A 16967-nucleotide genomic window follows, 5' to 3' on the forward strand; every position below is an offset into this window, starting at 1 on the left:
GGTCACCGTCCACTATCGATAACTCTTCCAGAACGGGTATTATTGTCGTGTATCGCACACAGCCACCGGAGAATCCCGAACGAGTGTTATATAAAGAAAACTGGATCCTAATTTTCGTAATTATACAATGGTTAGCAAGTTAAGCGAGGCCGAATTCCAAGAGGAAGTGGTCAACAGATACACAGACGTTATTGGCGAAAAGCTTGGAGGGAAAGTGCTGGCATTTTCTGACGAATGGTTTGCTGCTGCCGAGAACCTCATCAAGCCAAAGGCTCCAATTAGAGACGCTACTCGGTTCACTTACGCCGGTGCCTGGTACGACGGATGGGAGACCAGACGTCACAACACCGACGAGGCCGACTGGGTCGTCTTTAGAATGGGTGTTGCCAGCGCAACTTTGATTGGATGCGAGATCGATACCGCTTTCTTCAACGGTAACCATGCTCCTCACATTTCTGTCGAAGCTACCACCTTGGCGGACGACTCAAACTACGAAAAGGCTTCTTGGGAGTCGGTCATTGAGAAGACCGAATGCGGTCCAACCCAAAGACACTTCTTCAAGAGAGATCAGAGCACAGAAAAGAAGTACACCCATGTTCGGTTAAGAATGTATCCTGACGGAGGAATTGCCAGGTTCAGATTGTACGGTACCGTGTACCCGATCATTCCTCAAGACATCTCCACCGTGTTGGACACCGCAAGCGCTTTGAACGGAGGTGTTTGTGTTGGCTTCTCCGACCAGCACTTTGGATCTGCCGACAACTTGTTGCTTCCAGGCCGCGGCCACGACATGTCTGACGGTTGGGAAACCAAACGTTCGCGGTCTCCTGGCCATGTTGACTGGGCAGTTATCAAGCTCGGGTTCAAGACCAACGTCAGCAGAGTCGTTATTGATACTGCTCATTACAGAGGTAACTTCCCACAGTACATCACTCTGGAAGGTTTGAACACCGAAGAGTATTCTCCTTCTTTCGAGGACTCCAAATGGGAGTTTTTGGTGGACAAGTCCAAGACCGGCCCAGATAAGGAGCATGAGTACACCGTTGAGTTCTCAAAGCCTGTGACTCACGTGAAATTGACCATGATTCCTGACGGAGGTGTGAAAAGAGTTCGTGTTTTCGGAACTCTGGCTAAATAGAGATAAAATAAAGCAATGCGTATTGAATAACAGCACGCGAAACAAACGTTTTTGGAACATGCTACCGTTCCATAGTTGATATAGAAAGTTCAAGGCAGTGTCGCAAATTTTTTTGATAGCTCTTGTAGATGGATAGAATAGTGCGACAGATATGGCAGCGTGTTCCTGTGGCGAGGATCTCTATTAGCGGCGATATTGACCAGACGAGGATCTTGGATGTGTTGAACAAAATCGAAAATTACAACGCTTTTTACTGCAAAGAGTTCCTCAAGAAACTGATCTTCTATCTCGAGGATAAGAACGAGGAGATCAACGACGAATTGTACGAGAAACTGAGCGAACTTCTGTCTGCGCGCCCGTTGAACCCAACAGACACAGAGGTGGTATCTTACTGTGTGGTTTGCAAGCCGGGTCAAGGTGATCAAATGATATTTGTTCGAGAAGCTCCAAATGTTATTTCAGGTTTGGGAACCACAGGACTACGCACATGGGAAGCGTCGTTATATTTATCGCAATACCTGCTGAACTCTGACCAGTGCGATCTTTCTGGTCAGAAAGTGCTGGAACTGGGTTGCGGAACCGGATTGATAGGTATGGCCCTATCCAAATACCATCCAACCGTTAAGAAAGTGTTTATGACCGACGGAGACTCACAATTGATCGACAATCTTCCTTATAACTTACAGCTAAACGACATTCCAGTGGACTCTCCAAAATTGCATGTTTCCAAACTATGGTGGGGAGAAGACGGGCTTCCAGACTCAGAAATCAACACGATAGTTGCCGCAGACGTAACTTACGACAGCAGCATATTGGACGACCTAATCAGCGTGATTTACGAGTCAATGACAGAGAACAAACACAGTGCTACCCTAGTCACCACTGCCTACATAGCTGCTACTGTTCGGAACGAAAACACCATAGCAGACTGGGAAAAATTGCTGAACATGGGAACCACAGACCATATATGGGAATGGTCTATAATGAAACCTTTGAAATGGGAAGGGATCTGGTATCCCGACGGTACCCCTGAGATCCGTTTGTATAGACTTGCCAGGGTGTAAGGAGAGCGACACCTCGCACCTAGTAAAAATTCATTAAGGAAAACGTAAACAAAAAAAACATTCCTTAAACGTTGAACTAGATCTACGGTAGATCTATCACATAACATCGAAAGATCAATCCAGTTGTCTAAAGCTACCCTGATTTTTCAACTGCGGACCCGAGGAAGCGACTGTTGTGTGATTGATGCTGGTTTGACCGAAAAAATGGAGTCCTCCGACTATGAAAACATATCAATGAGCATTTACAGTCAAGTGGACGAAGGCGCTAATCAGCCCAGCAAGACCCCACTCAAGGATCTTGGAAATTTGACAGACCAGTTGAGCTCCGATAAAGTGAAACGAGCTCCGGTGACGAGCGCAGGCGAATATAGAAAGCTGGAACGTTTGTATGGAGACTCAGTGATACGTATAAACGAGCTTGTTCGTCATCTGGAACGAGCGGAAACTGAGGTGATGACGAAAGAGCAGCAGCTTGATATACATGCGCAACGAATTCACGAGCTAGTGATGGAAAACAAAACAATATCCAATGAGTTAAAGCACGAGCGGGAGATAAACGACAAGGAGTACCACAATTGGAACCAAACTAGACAGACAATGGAACAAAAAATAGACAGTTTGAGTCAAATGCTCCATAATCTTTTGCAAAATAACAAGTCACTTGAACAGATCCAAACTGACAGCATATCACTTCATGAAAATGACTTGTCACGTTATAAAAAGGAAGTTGACCAACTCACCAAGAAAATAACAATCTTGGAAAAGGAAAACGAGCTTGAGGCCCATTCCAAGATCCTAATCATTGAGGAGTTGGAAACTTTTAGGTTGCGCTTCGACGAGTTAGAAGACAGATACGAGAAACTGAAAGAAGAGTACGCCGAACTAATGTCTGAGCTTAGCATGAATTCTACCTCCGATATCCGTTTGGAGGATCAGGCCGAGTTCCCAGAGGACGAGGTGAAGTTTTCGTTGGCCGATGAACTAAAAGACTTTGGAGAAGTGAAGGTGAGTGGATCACGCAAGTCCAGCCAAAGACATTCGAGCTTCAACAATCTTCTCAACAATATAGAGCGAGATAGCGTGGAGAGAAGACATACACAGGAAATTACAAAGATGGGATTCCAGGTGAAGTCTCTTGAGTTGCAAAACGAAAAGCTGCATTCGTATATTGGGTTCCTTCTTCAGCATATACCACAGGAAGAGGCCAACGGGATCGCAATATACAAAGACCAATTGGACTACCAGTACTCTGACGAGATAAATATTCTGAGTGCGAAAAAGACCCTGAAGAAAGTGATCAGAAGCGCTTCTGCTTTACCTATCAGGCCCCAAACATACCGCCCAGCACACTATGATATCGACGAATCCGAGGACAATTTCGGAAGACACAACTCGTTTTCAGATATAAATGTCAACAAAAACAGACTCTCCTACAACACCAATACTTCGCTGAGCGATCAGGACAACATTTTCGATTCTGCGAACCAGGTCGAGGACATTGAGTACGTCGAGCTTGGTGACTCGGATTTCACCATGTCGGACGAGGAGATTGAGGAAGAGGAGGACAACAACGACGAGTCATTGAATGTCTCGTTCACCGTTGATCTTACGCCGTCTTTGAACATCAAGAAGAGAAAGAAGTCGAAACTGTTCAAGCGCACGCCCCGCAAACAATTGGAGAAGCTCACGATCTTCGGGTCTCCTTCAGCCAAAGAGCCTCCATTGATTGTGACCGGCAGAGCATCGATGAAGAGTCTGCGCAAGTACGCGTCTAGTTTGGAGTTGATAGGCGAGGAGAGCGAAGCTGCTCCAAAAGAGGACTACAACGAACTACTTCACAACTGTCACCGGGGCATTGACGAACTGGACGAGGGAGATATCGAGGTCACCAAAGAAGAGCTGGATCTGTTCCGCATAGACTTCAAGAAGCTCAAGTGTTTGAAACATTTTACGTTCCAATGCGGCTGTCAGGACGAACATTCGAGTCTTCTGGTTCTACGAAGACTGTTTGAAATATTTGGGTGGCCATCAGGCGAACAGGCGGTTCTTGAGACCGACGTTTTCGAGGTCGACTGAGTAATATAGATACACATACATGGTATAATTTTAGGTTATGCTAAAAACATCGAAACATAACTATACAGATCGGAGGTCGGAGAAAAAAAATAATGGCACCACTTTTTCTCCAATAAATACAAATACGCTCCATTGCCCAGAATTTGGTTGCAAACGCGGTTGTTCGACTTTGCGTGGTCGACCAAAGATGGCTCTTCATAACTATATTTACTTTAAGCAGCACGATGATTTGGCGGCCAAAATAGCACGGCCCCACGATCCACGGCCCAATATTGGTAGCACGGGCACCAGTAGTCCCCGCCACGAGCCCGAGCAAGAGAAACGCATTCCTTCCAACAGAAATTCCAAACACCACTGAGCGCGCTTAATAATTTTCGTAATGGCTAATGTTATTCTCACTATCTTATACAAGGAGCGAACAATATACTAACTGCTTGCACCGAAATTGAAATTCACAACCAGCTCTCCGTTGGACAATGGCAGAGTGATGTCGCTCGAGTTACCGGCAACCTCTTCCAGTCCGATCTGGGTTTCTGCGTATTCAACACTTTTGCCAAACGTGTGGTGTTCTTTGACTTGGAACAGCACCTTGGCGTCTCCTGCAGCCTTGAACGGAACAGACTCTTTCCAGGAGATGACACCTTCCGAGTCTGGCTTGACGGCCTTGGTTTTGTAGATCTCTCTGGTTTTGGAAGGTGAAACGAGCGACACCTTCACCAAAAGACTCTCTTTCTCAGGAACTCCAGAGAGTTGCACAATGCTCACCCTTCCAGGAAGAGTGGATCCTCCCAAAGTGGTTGAGGTGAACGACGTCATGTCGGAGTTCTGTCTTTGGTATCCTGGCTTCATTGGAGAAGAAGCTTGGGAGCCCGGTTTGCTAGATTGGATCGATTGTGTATCGTTGAACTGGTTAGGAGGGTTCAAAGAGTTGCCGTTTCTATTCAGATCCATCGACGACTTCTTCTTACCACCAAACTTTCTCATAAGTCCACCTCCAACAGAGCCAATTGCACCGGCACCAGCACCCACTGCACCAACACCGGCTCCCATACCAGCACCAATAGCTCCAGCTCCAGCTCCAACAGCACCAGCACCAGCCTGTCCAACAAAACCAGCAGCACCTCCAACAAGCTTCAATGGAGCTCCAGCAAGCCCCGCAAGCTCTCCAGACTCAGAAAGCTCTGGTCTCATGTACTTAGGCTCAAAGTATCCTTCAAAGATCACAGATCCTTGAGTGTCCAGACGGACCTCAAATGGAACCTTCTCGTTAGGCTTCAGCTGGGTCAAGTCAAGAACCGCAGATCCCAGAGGATCGTTCTTGCCTGCAACATCATAATCGTACAACACAGCCTTCACCTCAGTTCTGCTTCTGGACTTGACAGGGATCGTCACTTGCTCGTTGAAAACCGGGTTCAGGTTCTTCTTCACCTTGTCTGTCTTGTACACCTGGATTCCGTTGACTGTGATAACGACAAACGGATCAGACTTTCCGTTCTTGTCGGCAGCCTTCAAATCAAGAGCCTTCACTATGGTCAAGCTCAAAATTCCCGTGTCGTCCATAGACTCAGAGACACCAAGAGGGATGGCAGTAGGAATGTACTCGAATTGAGCCTCAATAGAGTTCCCACCCAAATCCAAATGAATAGGCTCTTTGTAACCTCTACTGAGCAAGTCACTAACCTTGAACTCCTTTTCTGTGATGATGTCGGTCTTCTTCTTGACATGCTCTTTAGGCGAGATCCGCACCAACACGGTGGAATGGTTCAGGTCTCTGACAAACGCACTTCCCGCGTCAGACGCAAGCTTGCGTCCACTAGACTTCTTGGATGTGTAGTCTGGGAAAGCACGGTCATCCAGCAAGAACTGCACGTAACAGTCTGGCTTGAAGAGCTTTCCGGAAAGGAGGTTGATACCAAGAACACCAGAATTGTGAGACACCAACTGGTCGAAAGACAACTCTTTCTTGTTGATGCCTGTCTTGTCCTCGTCATCATCATCAGTGTACCACTCGTAATCGTTAGGCTTCTTCTTGTAAGCTTCCATCATTTCAGCCTGTTCGTTCAGCTCCTCAAGCTCAGCTTCTCTGTCGACTTCCTTGGCCTTCTTTTTCTCTCTCAGCTCCTTTTGAGAGTAAACTGGAATAGTTGGATAGAAAGAAATGGAGTAGTAAACAGTACCTCTTTGCTCTTTCTCCTTGTAACTGAGCGGCTTGGTGATAACCTTGGAAGAACCTTCGTAAGCAAGATAGTTTCCGTTCTCGTTCCTCTTGATGTATTTGTTCAATGTGATGACGGCAGATCCAACCAATCTGTCATCAGTAGACTTCTCAACATCCATACAATCAAGAGTGATCTTTTGGTTTTCAGAGATCAAAGGAATGTACATCACCTCATCAAACACAGGGTTGAGAGTATCCTTAACAACGGGAGTCTGGGCAGCAACCCTGCCACCACTAAGAACTCTGACGTATGGATCAATGCTTCCAATGGTTTCCAAGTTCTTGAGGTTCTCGCACTTCTTGACATTGAGTCTGACAATACCCATAGGAGGAATGAAGCTAGCACCACCGTCAACACCAAGAGAACCGAGAGGTTTCCAGATAGCCTTGAGTCTTAAGAATCCAGATCCAGAGGTCAACGAGATAGTTGATTTTCCTTCAAGAGTATTGAAGACCAAATCGTTCAAGGAAGAGGATGCGTATTCACCAATGATTGGAGTTCCGTAAGACGAGGTGTCTCTAATCACAATCTTAATTGGAGTTGTCGACTTGGAACGAACCAATTCTTCGAAGATGATCTTGTAATCAGGCTCATTGGAGCTCTTAACAACTCTCGACTTGGCAACCAACTCTTCTCCGAAAAAGATCTCTGCATAAGTAGACAGCTTTCCAAGAATGGACTTGGAAACGTCAAAGTCTCTTCCGGATTGCAGAACAAGTTTGAAAATACCAACTTCTGATTCTGGAGGAGCTTCTTTTGTACCATCGTCCAAGGTCTTACCTTCAAGCACTGGAAGCCACTTCAAGTCGTAAACGATCTTTCCGATTCGCTTGTTTTGTTTTGTCAGCTTGCTTTCCACCTTTTCACGGATCTCCTTTTGAGTCAAATCAAGCAGTTCAAAAGAAGTGTTTCCAAGTTCTTGAACTTCCTTGTCTTCGAGAGTGAGAAGTTTGAAGTTCAGCTTCTGGTTCAAGTCATTGACTAACAAATAGTGCACCTCGTTGAAAATTGGAGCATTTGTCTTGGCCTTGATGTCAGAAACGTATGGGGTGGCAGCACCTTGATCGGTAGCAAATTCGACATAAGGACTGATGTTGGAGTCTTTGAAATACTCAGCACCTCTCAGGTTGACTGCAAGAACACCCTTGGCTTCAGGCAGCATGCTCTCGAAGATCTCCTCGACGTCAATGTCCAAAGAGTTAGGAGCATACAACATAGGTCCAAGGTTGGAGTGGATCAAACTGTTCACAAAGGAGGAAAGACCTGGAATCACGGACATGATGTCAATACCGAAGGTATTACCTCCAACTGGCTTCAAAGCGTAATCGATAGAAGGAGGTTCCAAGAAAGAAACAGAAACAGTTTTGATATGAGGCATGTTGTCGCCGAGTTTCATTGTGATTCTCATTTTTCCCTTGAAAGACATGTCCTCAACAAGAATAGGGAGCGAGGCACCAACAAAACCTTTACCGACTCTGATTCCAAGAGCGACCTTTGGGTCAATCTTCTTCTTCAGCTCGTTCTTGGTCATGTCATCAGTGTCGTTTGGTGTGAATCCAAAGTCCCAGTCCATTTGCCAGACATCTCTACCCAGTTTGGTGAACGATTTGATACTTTCCACCTTTGGGGCCTTGGTACCCAGAGTGAACTCGTCCAGAGTCAACTTGTCAATTGGAGGAGGAGGAGCAACATCCTTTAGAACGGTATTTGCCTGGGCGATCACCATGTCACTAAGTTCTGGCATGTAAATGACCCAGAATTTAGCCAAGAAACTATTCAACCATTCCATGGTCTCGTGTCTGTCCTCCAATTGCTTGGCGGCGTCCAATCTAAGCATATCGTCTCTGATGTTTCTGTTGAAACGTCTGAACTCATTTCTGTAGGAGGCAGATGCGCAGATCAGAACAAATCCAAGAGCAAAAAATCCTCCGCCTAATCTTGCAATAAGCCACGCAAACAGACAAGTTCCAACCATTAAGGAACAATTGTAGTAGAAGTCGGAGTAGTACTTGTCCTTTAAGTATCCTTGGATCAGAGTGTTTCCCGAGTCCATGTTGATGGCTTTGAACTCCTCTGGTTTCGGAGGGTTTGCTGGATCAATGAAGGATCCAATTTTCTGCCATGGGAAATCAACTTTTCCATTTGTTGGAGCGTGGAATTCCTTGTAAGGACGAGAAGTTGTCGTCTTGGTTTCAGGATCAAGAGGTGCCTTCTCCGTGTTCTCAACCGGTACGTTTGGCTGGGCCGCCGTAACGGGTTTTTCCACTGACGACATATTTGTATAAACAGCAAACGGTGGTCAAATGTTCAATCTTAAGCAAAATTAGAAGCAAAGAAAAACAGCAAATTCAAATTCCAATTGGATATCAGCTCAATGCTAGTACAACCGCTAAATAAGATAGAACAAAACTCTAATTCCAATGAATTGATGAAAAAGAGCACTGATATGAAAACATAAACTTTCTATTTCAGATGAAATTATAGTGCTCCAACCACTACTCGTTAGCAAAAACTTCCCTTACATGAAACATCCGTGCCTTTTTTCCTATTTTCTACAGGTACACACATAAATTTCACACGAGGCGGGAACAGGTCGCGTCGATCGTCGCACAGTGATCAGGTTTGGATCGACTTCTTCCCCATGTTGAGCTCGTTCATGTTCTTGCTCAGCGACTTGATCAGTTCTCTTTGTTTCTTCAATATGGCACACCAGTTTTCCTTATCGATCACGTCGTCCAATTGATCGAGTATGACGAGGTTAAAGTCTCCGCTGATTCTTCCTAAGCTTTGGGAGCAGTAGATCAATTGAAGTAATAGACCGTCTTTACTGGACTCTTCGATCTTGGTGAATCCTTCTTTCAAAATCTCACATAGCCTTAGGATCAATGACTTGATAAACGAATAGAGTAGGTTGTTGACGGCTTTCCCCGATTCGTTAGGGAAAATCGACTCAAAAGTTACTATTGTTTGGAAACAGTGTTCTCTGATCACCTCCAAACATCTCTTGAGATACTTGTCTGTAGAATTGCTCTTCTTTAACGGCGACAGAACCTCCAACTCGTTCAGGATGAACTGGTACCGCGATTTGAGGAAGATCTTTTGCAATAGATCGTTATTGATGGCATCGGTATTTTTATTTTGCAAAAGCGCATTATTCTCTGACTCGTTTGTAGTCTTTTGGAATGGCCCAATTCGTTTCAAGTACGTTGCAATCTTAATGATGGAGGATTGTCGAAGATCGGTGTTAAGCAATCTAATTAATCCGTTCACCATTTCTCTAATCTCCAATTGAACATCGTGCTCGACTTTTTGTATAATGTCTATGTCTGAGTATCTTATCGAAAGACGACGAACATGCGAAGCGATTTCCACACATTCGGCATAGTGTCCGGTTTTGACACATGCGTTTGCCAATGCTGGGAGTTCCAGAATATCCATGATGCTGTCCATGTTTTGCAAGATAATTGATGATGATTGTTTGGTTTCTTGGAACTGGTCGTGTTTTGAATGCGGATGTTGAGATTTGAGCAAGTCTTTCCAGCTGCTTTCTTCCGACTTTTGTTCTGTTTCGATCGACTCGTCAGACTTGCTAAAATTGGTCGACAAGAACTCGCAACATTCCACAAAGTCGTTGTTGAACATGGAAACACAGTCTCTATAGGTCTGATTCAGATCCAGAGACTTGTCCAAGTTGTTGTACACGGTTTTCTTGATCTGTGCCTCCAAATTACGTTGTGACGACTCCAACTCGGCAACTTGCTCGATCAAAGTGTGACCAGACTCTCCACCGTCCAGCGATGGTCTAACGTTGGTTGAAAGTAAAGTTTCTGAGTTGTCCTCTTGATTGAGCAGTTCGTTCAAACAGTTCAGTGCTTCATTTTTGTACGCATCGGACGATTCCAACAACACAGCAACGTCCGCCGGAAGTTCGTTCCAGAACGTCTCCAAGAGTAACTCGGTCGAATTAGACATTGTGCGAGACAAAGTTGTATAAAGTAGGAATATTTTCGATACGGGAAAAAATCGTCGCGTCATTATGAGCCCCCCGACCGCCGATCGACTGCAATACTCAAGCAGCAGTAAAGAAAAAATAACACCTGCTTCTTTCACTTTGTGTCATGGAAGGTCTATTTTTCAACGTTGATACTGGGTTCATCGAGGGTGTCGTGCGTGGGTACAAGGATGGCTTATTGAAATCGGCTCAATACATCAATTTGACCCAATGCGACTCTTTGGAAGACCTGAAACTCCAGCTTTCTGCAACAGATTACGGCAACTTTCTGTCGAATGTGTCTGGAACACTTTCCACCACAATTATCGAACAAAAGTTGAACGAGAAGCTGTATGAGCAATTCAGATACATTAGATCACAAGCAACAGAACCTCTTGCCAAATTCATGGACTATATAACCTATGGGTACATGATTGATAATGTTGCGCTTATGATTACCGGTACTATTCACGAGCGAGACAGATCCGAGATCTTGGAAAGATGTCACCCACTGGGATGGTTCGAGACTCTTCCTACCCTTTCTGTTGCCACCGATATCGATTCTTTGTACCAAACTGTTCTGATCGATACTCCATTGGCTGCTTACTTCCAAAACTGTCTTTCGGTGGACGATTTGGACGACCTGAACATTGAAATCATCAAAAACACTCTGTACAAGGCTTATTTGGAAGATTTCAACAAGTTCTGTCAGACTCAATTGCCTTCTCCATCCAACGAAATCATGGAAAGACTTCTGAATTTTGAGGCAGATAAAAGAGCTATTAATATCTGCATCAACTCCCTGGATACGGAGTTGGGAAGCGATGACAAGTTCAAGATTCTGCCGGATCTTGGCCAGCTGTCCAACTCGGCTTATCAAAACCAGCTTGCTCAAACAGACGACCTTGAAAACCTCAAAACTATCATCACTTCATTGGGCGAGTACCGCAACTTCTTCGATACTACCAATTACAAGAATTTGGAAGACCATTTCTATGAGTACGAGATGAGACTTTGTAAAGACGCTTTCACACAACAGTTCACCATCAGTACCATATGGGCTTACATCAGATCCAAAGAACAGGAGATCAGAAACATCACCTGGATCGCCGAATGTATTGCCCAGAACCAAAAGGAAAGAATAAATAATTACATATCTGTCTATTAGAAGTGCTGTTAAGATTAAAACATTCATAAAATTCATTACTTGTTTATAAGACAACCTGGACTATTCTGCTGTGAGGAGAAACTTTCAAGAATGCGCTTCTTGTGCCTGGTTTTTTCTCAAATGGTTCCACTGGGTTCCCCTGGTACGTGTTGATTCTTGGACATTGGCTCAATTCCAAATATTTGAGATTTGGAAGATTCGATAGCAATTGGTCGACTCCTTGACGGGAAACACGAATGCACCCAGTGATTTGGAGATCTTCAAGATAGGCCAATTTGGAAATGGAAGCCAAAGAATTGTCGCTGACTGCAGAGCCGCAGAACGACAAGTTCAACGACTTTAGCATTTTGCAGTACAGATAAATCAATGCCAGTGCATTATCCGTCAAGACACAGCAAAATGTCAGATCTAGGACTTCCAAGTTTGGGCATGCTAGAACAACACGAGAAATAGCCAGGTCAGAAAGAAATGTGCAGTCTTTCAAAACCAATTTCTTCATAAATGGGAACTGGTTTGACGTCCAAAAGACAAAGCCGTTGTCGGTGATAGTAGTACATCTAGTGAGATTCAAAGATGTGATCTTGCCGCCAGTGTTATTTGCAATCTGCAACATGGTCTTGTCGGTGAGATATTTACAGTATGACAAATCCATCTCTTGCAGATTGGGACAGCCGTACTTGGAGTCTCTAGGAGAAATCAGCCTTTCAATCACATCGTCCCTCACCTTTGGACAATTTGAAAAGTCGATTGTATCGATCTCCCGAGCAACAATACTGAGATCCATGATTGCCATCGCGGATATGTTCCAATGGTCGCCCATATAAAGCTTTTTGATACAGCCTCTAATTCCGATCTCGTTGATCATGTAGGTGAATCCTGCGTCGGTGATATGGAAACAGCCGGTAATGTTGATGATGTTTGGACGAGGACCGACGAAATTCGTGATCTGGATCAAACTACTATCGTCAAGATCCCGTTTCCATGGAGTAAGGTCTAACGTCTTCATGAGGTCAGGTCCAAGATATAGTAGTTGCTTCCATTTCTTGCACACCACAGATAATCTCATGAGATGAGGCAGGTCTAGAAGCGCAAATATCTTCAAGAAAATGGAGTCCGGAAGCGGACCGGACGACAAAACAGACGATCTGCGACGGCCGTTGTTGATGCTCTGTAAACGTAAACGATGGTCGTGAGGGGTATATGTGAATTGCGAGCGATGTGTGCTTCTGAACGAGTAGAGCGATCCAACTCCGGGATTCGGAGCAGGCTCGTTGAGCTGGATACTTGGTTTTTCAACTGGCCGTTTGACAGAGTCAATTGGTGGTAGAACAGGCTTTGCAAAGTTGTCGACAGGATCAAACGTGGTTACCGACTCTGTTGAGATACCCGGTGTATATGCTGGAGAGCTCATTGAATATTCGGAGTCGAGGTCGCTGTTCTGCCCTGTCCAGGCTATGTTTTTAAACGTGGGTCTTTGGTCGTGGTCTGAAATGAGCATGGACGACACCATTCTGTCTTGTGGCGTGATATTTGTAGATTGTATGAGGTCTCCGAAGGAGTCGTTGCTCTTCAGCCGTTCGCCAGCTGTAATTTTCATATCTTCAGAAACGGCTGGATATCTGTTGCACAGATATTCTAAAACGTTTCCCTTGACAATAAGTACCTCCGAGTCCGAAACCGCGCGAATGTCGGCCGACCTGGTTTCTGCAAGCAGTTTATCGTGGTTGTCACTGAGTGAAGAAAGAAACGCCATTTCTCCAAAATACTTACCGCTCCCAAGCCGCGCAAAGATACAGTTGGATATTTCAGGGTCCAACACTTCAACCTCGCCATGGACAACAAAATAGATGTCTCTTCCGGAATCTCCTTTCCTGAAGATGTACTCCATAGTCTTGAAGTCTTTGATCTCGACCTTGAGCGCCAGGTCATGGAACACCTCGTTTGGAAGAGACTGGAATAGTGGCAAGCTACTCAGAAATTCTCTGACGGAAATGGAGTTGTCGATATTTCCCAACGGAGCAGACGCCACATGTCCGATATATGCGCTGTTTGTGTCGAATGGGTTGGTGTTTGAGAATAATGGCATAGCGGTTTCTGTTGTAGGCGGAAGAGACGGTCCTGGAACTTGATCGTTGGCCAGTGCCGTGAGCGAGTCGGCACTGTATCTGGACAAAATGGAAGGCGGTTCCCAGCGTTGGAACATGAGATTGGTGGGCACGTTTGGAACTCTTTTCCGTTTCTGTTGCATCGACAAACGTTCTTGGCCCTCATCTCTGATCAAACGTTCGATTGTAGGATAGTCCGAAAGAACTCCGCTTAAGGCATCTTTGGTCAGCACGCCCAGAAGCACTTTTGTTCGAGCAACAACTGTTGCTGTTCTCGGCCTGTTGAACAGGATACCGATCTCTCCAAAGAACGAGCCAGCCGCAAGCTCCGCGTATAACGCCTCGCCGTCTGTAGACGTCACTCCGACTGTTCCCCTCAAAATCCAGTACATGGACTTTGCCTGTTCGCCCGCCTTTACAATATACTCTTGCGGGTTGTACTGGATGGGCTGGAGCGAGCGTCCAAGAGCGGTCAGAAACGATTTCGGAGCATTCTTAAATAATGGGAACGATTTCAGTCTATTGAGGAGTTCCGGGGGAACACTCGTTATCTGTGTATAATCTTCGTCGTCGCTGCTGTTTTCGCTCGCATCTTCCTGTTCAAAGTGTTGTCGTTTCTGTATATGTTCAAATTTCCGTTGTGGAACGCAGTCTTGACTAGCCAACGCTAAGTCTCTACTACGCTTACGTTTCCGCTCAGTGTTAGAGAACAAGTCCACCTCGTCGTCAGATAACGGCGAACGTCTGCATGGCTTGTAGTCTTGCGACCCGTTCGAACGAAACGGCGTTGTAGGTTTCATCTGATTCGGGTACCAAGAACACTAATTCCTATAGTTGTTAAGCAATCTATCAAAAAATTTCAGTTGTGTGGGATGCTGATGGCTGTGCATGCATTTGCAGATGCTTAGTAGATTTTCGAATGTTTCAGCCAACTTTCGAGAACCGTTGTTTGCAGCTAGTTTATGTAAGCAGAATGGCCATCAATCAGTGGTTTTTGGTTCCTGTTCTATTATTATACAAAACACACAGCTCAGTTCACAAACTCGGGGATCGAGCTCCAATAGTCGTCTATTGCAAGCACAAACCGGTCGTTCGAGATGACCTCTCCTTCTCGGAACTCCACCGGCATCAGTGGGTTTCTCACAACATTGTCCATGTAGATGTGCTGGTAGATATCAACAAGAGACGTTTGTAGATCGCGTGCGTTGGGATCGGTGACCACCACAAACCGCAGTCCGTTGATAGTCTCATAAAAATGGCATTTATAGTTGAGTGTTTGGAACGACCGCAGTTTGTTGAAATTGTTCAAGTTGGACACGTAGAACTCCTCTTCCTGCGCCGTTTCCGCTGGCGGAGTGCACAGAGAAACGGCAATCTTCTTTAGCGAAAAAAGAGTACCAAACAACAGTTTGGACATGTTGTTATTGTTCTGTGTGTTGACCGAGCCCTTCTGTATCAGTTCCTGTATTTTGGGGTTATTTGACGACGAAGACGTTTTTCTTTGTCCAGAAAGAGTGGATACGGAAGAGTTCAATGTAGAATGTGACGAGATCGTTGCTGAAGGCGCGTTTTCCATTGGATTGTTTGAGAAATGAGCTGAAGACAGCCGTTTGGGCGTAGACCGACTCGAGGCCTTGACCGTCTCAGACGCACTCGTGCCATACTCCCGACTGTATATACAATTGCAATGCCGGTCGTATATCCAAAACGAATAGATGGCCATTTGGATTATATTGTCAATATTTAATTGTAGATTATCCTTAGTTGATCTATTTTTTTACACCTTGCACTACTTTACTATTATCTTCCACTCTGTCACGAGAAGTTTAAAATGAAAGCAGGTCCACGGTTCCGTTATTCTGACTGTTTCCGGAAGTGGCACCGTTAGACTGTTGGGTTGGAGCAGGCGAAAAAAGTCCGAAATCGTCGTCAGCAGCAGCCTGAGGCGAAGCAGTGGCAGCTTTAGCCGGAGTAGTTGAAGAAGACGGAGTGTGGGCTTTGGACTTGGCAGAAACAAGCAGGTTTCCAAACAGGTCATCTTGTTTCTTGGGTTGCGCAATTGCTGGAGTAGGGACCGAAAAGGATGGAGTTGGCTGCGCCTGGAACGCTGGCGTTGGTGTAGAGGTTGCAGGCTGACTGTACGATGCGCTCAAAAGGTCAGCAAGATTGGTGGACTGCGCCTGTGCAGGAGCAACGGCAGGAGCAGATGCACTTTGGAAATCGTCGAAATCTTCGTCGTCGTCATCGCCATTCTCTGCGGCACCAGAGGCAGTCGAAGTTGCAGCTGGCTTGTCATCAAAGGAGAACAGGTCAACGTTTGGTTGTGTTGTTGCAGTGACCGAGGAAGCCTGAACGGACGGCTTGCTTGTTCTTCTCGTAGTGGATGGTTCCTCAATGTCGTACTCTTCAAACTTCCGAGAGCCGCCTGCAGGAGTCTGTTCCTCGAATCTTTGACCGAAAACACCTCCGTCTCCAAACACTCTTCCAGCATATCCAGCGTCCTCGTCGTAATCATAATCTGCAGAGGCAGAACCAGTTCTTCTGAAAGAAGACGATCCCACAAAGGCAGAGTTGGAAGAAACCGCTCCAAACTTCTTTGCATTCTCCTTGGCTTTCTTTCTTTCTTGTCTAATCTTAGATTCGTCGTTCAGGAGAGCAATTAATTCTCTGGCTCTATTACGGACATTGATTCCCTGGTCGACTCCCTTTGAGTCTATGTAATGGAAAGATTTGAGCATTGAAACAAGGTTGACGTTAGCTCTAGCGTCGTCCACAAAACGTTCGGAACCGTGTTTCACAAGGTATTCCATCAGCTGAAGAGCTTTGTAGATTTGTCTCCATTCGTGAGCTGATTTCTCGGTAAACCGTCTAAAGATCATTGCGCAGATTTCTTCTCTTTCCGGATAACTGAAAGTTCCTCTTGCAATCTCAGACATAGTACTGGTTGACGTACCCCAAGGCTCGTTATTAGTTGCCTCTCTAACCTTGGCCTCGATTTCACTCAAATTGAGTACTGCATTTTGTGCTTTTCTGACATATGCCTTGACCTCGTACAAAGAGAGGTTGTTTAGTTTCTTACCCAAAGAATCCATTGATCAAAGCTAACGGAAGGTCCCTAATTAATCTTCAACTTTAGCCAATTGTTCAAAACCGCATCGTCTTTATTGCTCATGGTAACATAACCATCGACGCGACGATAATGAGAT

General features: G+C 45.3%; 14 protein-coding genes across 14 annotated transcripts; 7 read left to right on the plus strand and 7 right to left on the minus strand.

Annotated features, from left to right (window-relative positions):
- Positions 1-127: 127 nt before the first annotated feature.
- Positions 128-1138, plus strand: OGAPHI_000124 (uncharacterized protein; the record flags this gene model as incomplete). The annotated part of the gene is made up of 1 exon (XM_046202000.1): positions 128-1138. One exon carries the CDS (start codon positions 128-130, stop codon positions 1136-1138), a length of 1011 nt encoding a protein of 336 aa, XP_046065053.1.
- On the minus strand, positions 140-442 carry OGAPHI_000125 (uncharacterized protein; the record flags this gene model as incomplete). Its single annotated transcript, XM_046202010.1, has 1 exon — positions 140-442. One exon carries the CDS (start codon positions 440-442, stop codon positions 140-142), a length of 303 nt encoding a protein of 100 aa, XP_046065054.1.
- OGAPHI_000126 (uncharacterized protein) lies at positions 602-1033 on the minus strand (the record flags this gene model as incomplete). Its single annotated transcript, XM_046202021.1, has 1 exon — positions 602-1033. The coding sequence occupies one exon, from the start codon at positions 1031-1033 to the stop codon at positions 602-604; it is 432 nt and encodes a 143-aa protein (XP_046065055.1).
- A 128-nt stretch (positions 1139-1266) lies between the features above and the next one.
- On the plus strand, positions 1267-2202 carry OGAPHI_000127 (uncharacterized protein; the record flags this gene model as incomplete). The annotated part of the gene is made up of 1 exon (XM_046202032.1): positions 1267-2202. The coding sequence occupies one exon, from the start codon at positions 1267-1269 to the stop codon at positions 2200-2202; it is 936 nt and encodes a 311-aa protein (XP_046065056.1).
- Positions 2203-2406: 204 nt separating this feature from the next.
- Positions 2407-4278, plus strand: OGAPHI_000128 (uncharacterized protein; the record flags this gene model as incomplete). Its single annotated transcript, XM_046202044.1, has 1 exon — positions 2407-4278. One exon carries the CDS (start codon positions 2407-2409, stop codon positions 4276-4278), a length of 1872 nt encoding a protein of 623 aa, XP_046065057.1.
- Positions 4279-4704: 426 nt separating this feature from the next.
- OGAPHI_000129 (uncharacterized protein) lies at positions 4705-8772 on the minus strand (the record flags this gene model as incomplete). The annotated part of the gene is made up of 1 exon (XM_046202055.1): positions 4705-8772. The coding sequence occupies one exon, from the start codon at positions 8770-8772 to the stop codon at positions 4705-4707; it is 4068 nt and encodes a 1355-aa protein (XP_046065058.1).
- OGAPHI_000130 (uncharacterized protein) lies at positions 5036-5512 on the plus strand (the record flags this gene model as incomplete). Its single annotated transcript, XM_046202066.1, has 1 exon — positions 5036-5512. One exon carries the CDS (start codon positions 5036-5038, stop codon positions 5510-5512), a length of 477 nt encoding a protein of 158 aa, XP_046065059.1.
- Positions 6656-8196, plus strand: OGAPHI_000131 (uncharacterized protein; the record flags this gene model as incomplete). The annotated part of the gene is made up of 2 exons (XM_046202077.1): positions 6656-6999; positions 7512-8196. The coding sequence occupies 2 exons, from the start codon at positions 6656-6658 to the stop codon at positions 8194-8196; spliced, it is 1029 nt and encodes a 342-aa protein (XP_046065060.1).
- A 341-nt stretch (positions 8773-9113) lies between the features above and the next one.
- OGAPHI_000132 (uncharacterized protein) lies at positions 9114-10469 on the minus strand (the record flags this gene model as incomplete). Its single annotated transcript, XM_046202088.1, has 1 exon — positions 9114-10469. One exon carries the CDS (start codon positions 10467-10469, stop codon positions 9114-9116), a length of 1356 nt encoding a protein of 451 aa, XP_046065061.1.
- Positions 10470-10615: 146 nt separating this feature from the next.
- Positions 10616-11656, plus strand: OGAPHI_000133 (uncharacterized protein; the record flags this gene model as incomplete). The annotated part of the gene is made up of 1 exon (XM_046202099.1): positions 10616-11656. The coding sequence occupies one exon, from the start codon at positions 10616-10618 to the stop codon at positions 11654-11656; it is 1041 nt and encodes a 346-aa protein (XP_046065062.1).
- A 43-nt stretch (positions 11657-11699) lies between these two features.
- OGAPHI_000134 (uncharacterized protein) lies at positions 11700-14561 on the minus strand (the record flags this gene model as incomplete). Its single annotated transcript, XM_046202110.1, has 1 exon — positions 11700-14561. One exon carries the CDS (start codon positions 14559-14561, stop codon positions 11700-11702), a length of 2862 nt encoding a protein of 953 aa, XP_046065063.1.
- OGAPHI_000135 (uncharacterized protein) lies at positions 12465-13785 on the plus strand (the record flags this gene model as incomplete). Its single annotated transcript, XM_046202121.1, has 3 exons — positions 12465-12642; positions 12968-13315; positions 13547-13785. 3 exons carry the CDS (start codon positions 12465-12467, stop codon positions 13783-13785), a joined length of 765 nt encoding a protein of 254 aa, XP_046065064.1.
- Positions 14562-14791: 230 nt separating the features above from the next.
- OGAPHI_000136 (uncharacterized protein) lies at positions 14792-15484 on the minus strand (the record flags this gene model as incomplete). Its single annotated transcript, XM_046202132.1, has 1 exon — positions 14792-15484. The coding sequence occupies one exon, from the start codon at positions 15482-15484 to the stop codon at positions 14792-14794; it is 693 nt and encodes a 230-aa protein (XP_046065065.1).
- A 103-nt stretch (positions 15485-15587) lies between these two features.
- On the minus strand, positions 15588-16853 carry OGAPHI_000137 (uncharacterized protein; the record flags this gene model as incomplete). Its single annotated transcript, XM_046202143.1, has 1 exon — positions 15588-16853. The coding sequence occupies one exon, from the start codon at positions 16851-16853 to the stop codon at positions 15588-15590; it is 1266 nt and encodes a 421-aa protein (XP_046065066.1).
- Positions 16854-16967: the final 114 nt, after the last annotated feature.

The sequence above is a fragment of the Ogataea philodendri genome (genome assembly GCF_020536065.1).
Source record: "Ogataea philodendri strain CBS6075 chromosome Unknown scaffold17, whole genome shotgun sequence".
NCBI classification, from domain to species: domain Eukaryota; kingdom Fungi; phylum Ascomycota; class Pichiomycetes; order Pichiales; family Pichiaceae; genus Ogataea; species Ogataea philodendri.